This window comes from Xiphophorus maculatus, chromosome 3, assembly GCF_002775205.1.
Source record: "Xiphophorus maculatus strain JP 163 A chromosome 3, X_maculatus-5.0-male, whole genome shotgun sequence".
NCBI lineage: Eukaryota > Metazoa > Chordata > Actinopteri > Cyprinodontiformes > Poeciliidae > Xiphophorus > Xiphophorus maculatus.
This window is the reverse complement of record NC_036445.1, coordinates 12,376,705-12,388,222: the sequence shown is the minus strand read 5'-3', so window position 1 is coordinate 12,388,222 and position 11,518 is coordinate 12,376,705. Positions and strand designations below refer to the sequence as shown.

At 38.2% G+C, this 11,518-nt stretch overlaps 1 protein-coding gene across 1 annotated transcript; it reads left to right on the top strand.

Annotated features, from left to right (window-relative positions):
• Positions 1-11,235, top strand: LOC102226487 (killer cell lectin-like receptor subfamily F member 1). Its single transcript, XM_005801806.2, has 7 exons — positions 1-76; positions 2,788-2,858; positions 6,426-6,533; positions 8,003-8,128; positions 8,647-8,801; positions 8,878-8,993; positions 11,005-11,235. Exons 2-7 carry the CDS (start codon positions 2,789-2,791, stop codon positions 11,144-11,146), a joined length of 717 nt encoding a protein of 238 aa, XP_005801863.2. The 5' UTR covers positions 1-76; position 2,788; the 3' UTR covers positions 11,147-11,235.
• Positions 11,236-11,518: the final 283 nt, after the last annotated feature.

Here is an 11,518-nt window from a genome sequence, read left to right as displayed (position 1 = left end):
CGGTCCTGAAGGCGAATCCGTTCCGGAGTCCTCGGCTATCGGGGATCTCTGAAGAAACCGATTTCTGTTTTCAAAGGTGGGTCCAGCTCACCATTAATAGATAGGCACCATTCTTAAAAGTGTTTATAAGTTCACTAACAATTTTTTACTGACGTTGATTGTATTTTGAGATATTTCTGTGTATTAGAAGCAACTGTTTACTGTCACTAGCCTAAATGCTAACTACCGTTACTGTAGACTTGCCAGCTCAGCATCTCCAAAATATAGGACAGCTCGACTGTGACGTCATCATATGCCTACGCAACATTTAATATTTATTTTATTTCCATGCAACATAATGGATTAATAGAGGGATTTAATCAACACAATGTTTTTCTATTTTTCCTTACATCTTTTCAGCTGGTGGTTGGCCTCAGTGAAAAGAAGGATGTTGTTTTTAAAGCAAGATTTCAACTTCAAACACAGTGTAGATTTAAAAATCAATGGAATATCAACCAGGATTTTTACTCAAAATCATATGACTTATTTGTCGTTAAGCTTTATTTAAACAGCTGTTATAAATCCTTCTCCTCATTAAAAGAAAATTTCCGAATTAGCCGCGATTTCTGACCGGAAAATGTCTTTGCAGATGAGGCACAGCTACATTGCTTTATTTGGTAGATAAGGAGCGGAGTGACATCTAGGGTTTGTAAATGCATATTGCAGGCTGCAAACAGAGTCCCGTACGGAGGATTTAAATTTGGCTCAATACGGGACATGACAGTTAATAGGAGACAGTTGGCAGCCCTACATAGTGTGTCTGTTAACTGCTGCTAGTCTAAATGCTAAATGTTTGATTGGTCAGAAGCTTGTTTCTGTGCTTTATGCGGAAATGTTGATGTTTCTCTTCAACTAGGCCGCGTCCACTAGCCTGTTTTTATACCTGCAGGAGGCATGGGTACTTTTGAGGAACATTTATTTATCGCAATGAGGAATGATGTACATTTGTAAGATTCTTCACTGAAAACCTCCTATAAATATAAGACTGTTGAGTCGTTGTTCCAGGAGGGAGCTGTCTGTCTAATACAGGGGCCTCAAACTCGTTTTGATTTTGGGCCACATTAAGATCACAGATGTTCTTAAAGGGCCGGTTGGGCCAGAATATATCGATAAACCTGATAAACAAACAGAACTGTCTCTGGATTCGATTAGTTCTTCTTAAAATGAAATAGTATTGAACATTTTTTCACATCGATCAGTCCCTCCAGAATTTCGCTTTTTTTTGTGACTCTTTGCCATAAGAATCTAAACTTTTCTGGTGCTAATTTAGATATATTTGCAAGAAATGTTACAATATTTGCATTTAGGTATGATAATAAATGTGACTTTCTATTACTTGAAAATAAGTGTCGAAGGAAAATGTACTGCCACCTGCAGGTGGGAATTGGCATCTCTTAAAACCAATGACTTGAAACTGTTATGCTCAAGCACACACAAAAAAATGACATGATTTGTTGATTTTACGTTAATTTCTGCCATCACAATCAAACTGGAATTATTGACTAAAGTAATTTGGCAGTAAGCACACAAAAATGCTCTGATTTGATTAATATAGCAATATTTCAGCACACAACTGTTATTATCTTGATTTGTATTATGCAATGCCTCCGGAGGGAGGGCCACATAAAAAGCTACGGTGGGCCAGATTTGGCCCCTGGGCCTTGTGTTTGACACATGTGGTCTAATACATTCATATGGGTTAGAGTTCCAAACTAAATATTGAAATTGAAAGTTAAATATGTTGTTTGCAAACCTAATATTTAGCTTGTGAATTAAGTATTTAGTTTGGAACTCCTATATTTATAAATGTATGAATAACATGGTGAAAATATGACTTTGAAAAATGAATTCCTGCATTTCTTCCTCTGTGACAGGCTAAATAAACCAAAATATTACTGTCAATTTTTTACTTTTTAACTTTATGTTATGGCTTCGCTGAGTCGAAAGGTAAAAGTCAGAGAATAAAGTTGATTAAAAATATTTATTTTTAACTTCATCCACTCCGTTGTCGATCCAATAACATTCGACCAGAATTCAAACACCATTTCAGGCGAACAAACCTGCGTAAAACAATACAATTGTTCTCTGCAAACTTATGATGAACTCGATTCACTGCAGAATATTTACATGCTATATGCAGCTTTCCAACTTTATCTAATGCAGGGGCGTCAAACTCCAGGCCTCCAGTCGCTGTCCTGCAGGTTTTAGATGAGCCACAGGTACAAAACACTGAAATGAAATGGCTTCATTACCTCCTCCTTGTGTAGATCAGTTCTCCAGAACCTTAATGACCTAATTATTCTATTCAGGTGCTGCAGCAGAGGCACATCTAAAAGTTGCAGGACAGCGGCCCTTGAGGACTGGACTTTGAGACCCCCGATCTAATGCATAACCTCATTCATCAGAAACAGTAAAACTGCTAGTAAGACATGGAAATGCACTTTTGGTTAAACAAACAACTGAATAAAGTTTATTCTTATAGCAGCACATTCCAGCAACAAGCTGTTGGTGGGCGCTCTTGCAGTGCACAAGAGATGTGAGTTGTTCCTGTTCAGAGAAGGAGATGTCCTCTGATGAAAAATAAATGTTGCCATGTGGTTCTTCCAGTTGTCTGCTTCAAACCCTGAAGCTGTCTTTTAAAAAATGGAAGATGAACCCGCCTGCTTTCCTGTGAGCTACAGCTGAGGTCATTCAAGGAGACGTTCGACATTTTCTAAAATCTAAATCTTTATTATTTTCTCTGTAAAGGATGGAGGAATTCAAGGACGAAGACATCAAAACTACAGTCGCTGTCACCAATGTCCAACTTCCTGTTCAAAGTAAGTGACTCCGTATATATATTATATGTTTTATAACAGGGGTGCCCTAAGTTGGTCCTCGAGGGCCGGCATCCTGCATGTTTTAGTTCTCTCCCTACTGGTAGTAACAACCTCCTCAGCATGTCAATCTTCTTCTTAGGCCTCTAATGAGCCATCATTTAACACAGGTGCGTTAAACCAGGGAGAGACTAAAACATGCAGGATGCCGGACCTCCAGGACCGACTTTGAGCCCCCTTGTTTCATAAGGACTGAAAAGTAACAATACTATCCAAATGCACTTAATAAATTTTAATTTCCTCTGCAAGAAGCTTTTGTGTTTTTTCAGATTAGTGAAGTATAAAAACTCAATGCCGCGTCTACATGTGTGGTTCTGATTGTGGAGATGGAGAGTAGACTAGAACCTACAGACCCGAATGGTCTCATAGATGAATCCCACCAGGTGTAACCTGCGTAAAATAACCAACTCATGTTTTATTTTGGCGGGTCAAACTGACAGCACACTTTAAGTTCGGGGTCAGAGGTGATCCCGGATCTCCTCCTGATCCACACTCCATTCCAGTAGATGGCGGTAAGGCACATCAGTAAGTTGCTTGCCAACCGCCATAAAGAAGAATAATAATAATTTTTTTAATCTCCTCCATTGCTGTTGCTGCTGTCGCTATGGCTAGCTGTTTGTGCTTGTTGTTTTCCAAAATCGTTGAAGAATATTTCTGGATCGAGCCAAATTAACACAGCCGAAGGATTATATTATGTGTTTTCTGGCAACCACTCGACGGTGAGTCATTTGTTTTACGTACTTTGTTTTTTTTAGTAGTAAAAATGCGGTGGTGACACACCCACTCAAAATCTTATGTATTGGTGCCTAAAAATGGTCTTAAAGATCAAAGATCATTCTCTTTTTGTTAATTTTGTGGCCGAATAGAAGATATATCCTCAAAGTATTAAATAATTTTCATTGATTTTGTTTACGGCCTATAGAACTTTGGAATTGGTTCATTTATTTGGAGTTGCGCAGCAAAACAAAAAACCAATTAATTGGTTATTGAAACAATACTTAAGTCAATTAAGTGTAATGGACTTTAATGTCAATTAAACTTGGATATAACTTGAACATGCACTTTAATTTGATTTGTAATTTTAATTTGATCTGTAATTTGAAAAATGCTTTATGGAATATGGAACCTATTTCTTTGATGAATGTTTAGTTGTTTTGGATAGTACTTTAACCCTATTTAAATGTGAATGCTAATTTTTGTTTTTATTTATGACCTTGTTTAGGTCAGGTTTCTTTTTCCACCCCCTGTTTCAACCCAGGATGGCGAGCTACTGGATCACCGCAGCTTTGCCGTAGGACTTCATTGAACCAAACTACATTTGTTTTCCGGACGTATTGCCCTGGGATCATGGACTAAAAACATTTGGATTATTGATTCATGGAGGATTAATCATCCTGCATACAAAAGAACTGACTTGAATAAGCGAAAAAAAAAACTCTTGGGTGTCATCTGGGTTTATTTTTGTTGTTGTTTTTTCCTGTTGTGTTTAGGAAAATATTATTATTGAATACTTTTCTAAATATATAAATTTGAATACAATAACTTGAACTTACTACCTGTCTGATGGTGTTTTATTCACACAAACAATCTCCTCAGCCAAACCTTTCTGCCTGCCTATTACCATATTTGGGCGTGGTCAGACGTCTGGCCTTAATTAGCGTTACACAGGCAGACCCATGAAAACACTCCTCCACTGATCAGTTCGACTGAAGATTCACACATGGATGAGTTTCTGTCTAGATCTAGTGGGGACATTTGTCTGATAAAGTTAGACGTATTCTTAAGATAAAAGGCCGACTTTCTAATCGTCTTTATGTGTCTCTGAAGGCTCAGGTCACTGAAGCCAGATTAACGCTCTGATCACTAGTTTCTGACTGTAATAACTGAAGCTGTGACTCTTGATCGGTCCTCCTTTGGTACAAAATATTACTTCATTTATTCAGCTGAAGGAAGTTATGGCACATTCACTCATCGATTTGTTCTGTGCATCTGCTCAGCGCTTCAATGGTTCAGTCACCTGGTGACATTGTAATGTAGAGCTGCATCACCTGCACAGTAATGGAAACTCGTCTTGTTGTTCGTTATAACCTGAGCTCATGGGAACATGTATATATTAAATAAGGTTTGCAACAAAAGTTGCCTATTGACACAGACAACAAAAAATCATGAAAGACGGGGATGAAGCAGTTAATAATTTCTTTTTAAATTTCAGGCCATGGGTAGCTCAAGAGACTGTTTTAAAATCTAATGGAAGGATAAATCAGGTGGATATTAATCCCACCTTATTTTCTCTTAGATTAACATTAAAAACAGACATTTTAAACACTGTCCTACAATGTAAAAATAAAGCATCAACTGGTTGTGATGATATTGGTATAATAGTACAAAAAAGGTAATTGAAGGAGTTAAAATCACTTGCACATATTTCTAACTTTTACACCAGTTTTATCTGCTGGAACATGATAAGGGACGTGGTGTAGTTCTGCAGATTAAACATGACGGCACTGAGCGGTGTTGTGTGTCTATGTGATGGATTATATATAAAAGGAAAGGTTTTATCTTTTTTTTGTTTTCTCAAAGCTGAATATTGCATGGTGAAGGCTGCGTAATAAATAGATATAATTTAGAGAGTGTAGAAATTTTGATCAGCAAAAATATGTGAAATATCCTCCTGCTTTTTGAACTGGATATGAAAGTTTTGTTTTTTATGTTTGATTATTGTTATGTACATGTAGGGATTTTATTTTTTCTCTGACAATGTACATGTTTGAAATAAGTACAAATTTCATTTAATTTCATTGATACTGGGAGCAGTCAAGCTATCAGAGGCAGGAGCACCAAGAAGCTAATAGAAACCTTGAAGAGAAGAAGAGTTTCATCGATACAGTTGCAGCCATGCATGTTTCATTCAACTTTTAAACTGTTATTGTTGTATCTTAGGTGCAAACATCACCTTCTACCAAACACAGCTTCCCCCTTTTGTAAATATTTCTGTCAGCGCCCCCTGTTATCCTCTGAACGACCCCCATGGGGCAGCGCCACCCCCATTGAGAAACACACCTGTAAATGATGTAAAAATGACAAAAAGACAAACACAGTGTGTTAGACCCATACTTATTTCTTGCTCTCTCACTGATACATAGCAGGATCCATGTTATTACCCAAGTGGTGGGTGTCCTAAATAGATACTCCATTGATGCTCCTTATTATCAATATAAATTGTCTAGCCACTGTTCAGTACAATCCAGAAGGAGTCGTCGTCTCTCTGCCATTGTACGGCTCAGAGGCAGATCGGCTGTCCGGTCTGGTCTGACCCAGCTGGCTGTGTTTACCTAAACCACTGAGTCACAGCTGATTTTCCATGTTTTCCTGTCCTGTTAAACTGGCGCTAAGAAAATAACTCATACCCCTCTACAGGCATCCTGTAAATTTCAGGATGCCTGTAGAGGTGCAGAAAGGTGCAGAAGAATTATAACTTCTGCACCTTATTAAGTTCATTGTTTCTTTCAGGTGAAGAAGAAGAAGCAGAAAAGGAACAAACAGCACTCACTAGGTCTCGTCTGTATTTGGTGGGTTTTGGGGTTTTATGTACCCTGGTAGCTGGAGCAGCTATCTACAGTGAGTTTCACATTACCACAGTATATTTTAATTATCTTCCTATATGATGAGCTTTTAGAGGTTTAAAGCGTTAGGATGCTTTAAACCTAATGCATCCTTTATACCTCCAAGCGTCTGAGTTCTAAAATTTGATTAAAAAGTCAGGGACACTGAAGTGTCACCACAAATAAATTAAAATTAATGCTGTCCAGCTTTAGTTTAACCACATATCAAGGTGTTTGAAACCTGTAAAGGTGGTAAAGTTTAATATGAAAGATTTAAAGTCGTGCAGAGGACGATGTCTGGCTTGTGAGCCTCAGGGTCTCGTCTTTGCTTTTCATAGACGGTGTGTTTCTGTTGGTTCCTCCAGGCCATGACTCCCACCATGCGCTGGAGTGGTTCAGTGCTAAGTGTGAAACACTCAGCATTGAGGAGCTTACAGCTGACTGTAAGCTCCTCATTTTGGCCTCATATTGTTTAACAACAATTGTTAACAATAATTAAAACTTCTAACAAAATGTTTTTGCATCAGGCTGCATTGCATTAACATACCAATGAGCTACTCTAAGCTGTAGCTGGTGATATGTTGTTTGCTGCAGAGGATGATAATTTATGAGGCTAAAACAAACATTATTTTTACATCAACTAGATGATACATGCGTATAGGATATAATGTAAACGGCAATGTCAGAGATGCAGTGAGTTTATAGCAGGTGCGACGATGATCAAATTGTTTGACTGTTGATCACAGCAATCCACATTTTGAGCAGAAATGGAGGACCCCAAAGCCACATTTCAAACTCTGGCTCCAACATGTAAAGTCTTCAGTTGTTGACACTTTTATCTCCAAAGTTTATTAAAGATATTGCTGCTATCAAACTACAGAAGTGGCTGAATTAGGTGGAGAAGAACGCTACGGAGGGGACGGAGCGTGAAATGTCTCATTCACATCTAAAAAGACCGCATTAAAACAAGTTGCTTTAAAACACGCTATGGAGTCAGTGGAGCTACAATAATGAGGAATTCAGACCAAAGCATTGCAGTTCTACTTTACTTAAGCCATAAGGGAATGATTTACATGTAAAAAACGTTATTTAAAACCACTTTAAGTGGAGGAGTTTAAGGATCTTTGTGTCTTGTTCATAATGGATGGAAAATCAGCACAATTATTTCAAAACTTCCAACATAAAGACTTCACTCATGCATTAAATAGTATAATTAGCATGAAAATCTGAGGACATGCAAACTCTGCATATGAACTCAAGTTTTTCAAACCCTGGACCTTATTGCTGCAAAGCCACAGTTCTACCGCCATGCAGCCCCAAAAATAAGCAAGTTAATGAAATATTAAATCAGTTTACTGTTCTTTGGTTCTAAAGTGAGAATACTGTCTGATATCCTGAAAAGATCTGAGAGAGAAACAGAAAATGATGATGCTCCTCTGATACAGATGGATTCACTGACTCTCTGACTAATTTGTGTTTTTATAGTGGGTGTAAAGACGACTGCGCAACAGGAAAGTATCAATGACCTTACAACAGACGCACAGAACGTGATGGAGAGAAGGATGACGTTGATGGAAGACATCAACTATCTGATAAGAGAGAAAGACACAAGTGCTAGAATTTCTACATTACCTTTGAACCTTTTGATTATTTGTGTTATATTTAGAATATTATTATAATCTTCAGTTATAAATAGCTGTTCCAAACATACCTAACCATTATAATCACAGGTACGGTGCTGATGTCTGACAAGGTGAGCCAGGGCCTTGGCTGGGGTGGAGAAAATTTGATTCATTAGCAACAAGTTTAGAGTTTATACAGTTATACAGTTGTTTTTGAGTGAACCGAGCAGCGAGCCCTGTGGTACGCCACTTCTAACTAGAATGGTAGCTTAACCTGATCATTTTCTATTATTGATCTGCACTCTACCTTAGAAATCTTTGCTTAAGATATTTTGACTATAGAAACATTAAATATAGACTAAATATGTCTAAATATATACACTGTGTCTGTGTCTAAATATAGACACTGGGATTTCTTTGATATTTTTTGTATTTGTTGTTCTTTTTGATATTATTTTACCAAAGTTTCACTTCCTTCTGCTCTCTCCCCTTGGCTAATGGAACCAGGGTGTGAGTTGTGTCCACTTGACTGGATTCTCTTCAAGGACAAATGCTACCTGTTTTACGACAAACCAGCTCCTTGGAAGACCTGGGAAGAAAGTCGAAGGTTCTGTAAGAAAAGACGAGCAGATTTGGTTGTTATTAATGATCTGGAGGAGCAGGTAAAATCTAATGCCACACCAGAAATCTAAGGCTAATCTGGACATTTATGACAATCTACAAACAATCTGTTCACAGGAATTTGTCAACAAACAGATCAAATATTACTATGATCCTTCTCATGGATACTGGATGGGATTACAAGAAGTTAACAACACCTGGACCTGGGTTGATGGACGTGTAAACAGTCTTGGGTAAGAACTATGATTTAAAAATATGCATATTTAGGTCAAAATGTAAATATATATTGAGAAGCTTGTAGAAGAGTTAAACAGTGACAACGACTCCAGGATCTCCAGGACTTCTTCTAAAACCAAACCTTGGTGGACTGTGAGATATGTTTGGGTTCATTGTTCTGTTTGGACGTCCAATGATGTCAAAGCTTACTGGGCTTCCTCAAGCTTCAGGCGTCCTCACAGACAGCAGGACAGTTTCTCCCAGGATATCCTGATTCCTGATTGAATCCATCTTGACCTTCACACTCTGCAAGTTTCCAGAGGAAGGGAAGCGGCCCCAGAGCATCATTGGGTCCCTGCCGTGCTTCACAGTGGGCAGGTTGTTCTTTTCAGCAGGAGCTTCAGACGTCTAATCAGACTCATGAAGTTTTGAAAAAAAAAAAAACCTTCTTTATCTTCCTCATGTAGCTCTGAGCAAACTGCAGCTGGGTTTTCTTGTGCCTTTGGGTCAGTGGTTCTGTAGGTGATTGAGTTAAAGGCATGGAGACCTTCAGTCCTCAGTCTGTCCTCACTGTGGGACCTGAAACCTCTGTGGCTGATGCCACCAAGCCTTGCTGCTGGTCTTTTGCAGTCAGTCGATGGTTTTTGACCACCTGCCTCCTTGGGAATGTGGCGGCTTTCTGTTTCAGCCACCAGGGGGCGTAGCCATTGTCCCTGTAACTTTAAAGTTGGGTTTTATTCCTCCAGCTGTAATTCTATGAACATTCAGGGCATTTGCTACCTTTGTGCTTCTCTTAATGGCAATGGGTTTCCCTGAACCTTCTGGAGGCTTCCTTGGACTAGGCCATTATTGTAGCACCAATGAAACATTGAGGTCAGTAATCAGGGCATTTGAAGTGATCTTCCTCAAACAGGATGGGTGAGGGCCGTCATTGTTACATCAGGGGAGATCAAGATAAAACACCTGGTTTACAAACGCAGGCCCATCTGAAGAAATCTGTTCAGAGGGAGGAATAATTTTAATACTGCATCATTGAAAGTAGGATTTCATGTTGAATTTTATAGAATATTCAGTACAGACCAAAAGTTTGGACACACCTTCTCATTGAGTTCAATTAGAAAGTGTGTCCAAACTTTTGATCTGTACTGTATTTGTTAGATTAGTTCTATTTAAGTGTTTAACTTTTTTAAGAATAATTTGTTTATTAAAAAAATAAAAGAAATTTTCAGTTTTCTTGAAACCTTACTTTCTGTTTAAGTTGAACAGCTTTATATCCATTTGTGAAAACATTTAAATCTTTAAAATCCAATCGTACAAGTTCTTACAACTCCTTTATTTTCTAGTCTGGCTTCTTTTTAAATCTGTCTTTATTCATAGTGTCTAATGAGACTGAAGTCCCAGCAAGATGTAGAGAAACTCATTCATGCGTTTATCTTTAGTCGCACTGATTATTGTAACACTGTCTTTACAGGCCTGACTAGACAAATCAATCTTCCAGCTGCAGCTGATCCAGAACGCTGCTGCTCGTGTTCTGATTAAAACCAGGAAGATGGCGCACATAACACCAGCTCTATATTTATTCCACTAGCCCCCTGTAGCTCAGAGAACAGACTTTAAAATACTGATGTTAGTTTATAAATCACTGGAGAAGCATCATTCAGCTTCTATGCGCCACAAATCTGGAACAAACTTCCAGAAAACTGCAAAACTGCTGAAACACTGAGTGCCTTTCAATCTAGACTAAAAACTCAGCTGTTTAGAGTTGATTTTGATACATAATCAATTAGGAATTTAACAATGGCACTTGACTTAATGTCATGTTTTGATTGTTGATTCTTTGTTGCATGACTTTGGGTTTTTGTTTTTTTTATAATGTAAAACACTTTGAAATGCCTTGCTGCTGAAATGTGCTATACAAATAAAATTTGATTGATTGACAGTGACAAAACATTTAGATGCTGATAGTTATCATTTTGCTGTCAACGTGGCCTAATTTTATGTTTTGAGGTTCTTGTATTTGTTTTAAAGGTTCTGGGCGAAGAATTGGATCTCTACTCCTGGACCGCATGTAATCGTGATTCCAGAACGAAATCCCAAAGAATGCTGGTCAAAAGAAGAGAATGTGTTTGAGAACAAATTCATTTGTGAGCGTGACGTTCGCAAATTTTAATGTAACTGACTGTTCTCTTAAAGTTTCATGCAGGAATGCTCAACTGTGTCATGAATGTGTTTATACAATGAATTTCATCATGACTTTAATCATCTGCTGGTCATGTTATCACTTCATTCTTAATGTTTATGAACTCTCATCTAATGAGCCTGTCTGGTTTGCACAGCCAGGGTTGGATGGGTTTTTCTGCAGCTGCTCAGGAACCAGACTGTCTCTCCATTGTTCAGGATTCCTTATCTTTGGTATAAACCCATGTGTGGACTGCCTGACAGAGCAGACTCAGAGCGTACGCTGACCTGGCTTTGGTCTGAAATGTTAGATCTTGTGGCTCTCACACCATGCGCGTATTTAAAAATGCACGTTTTAAAAAGT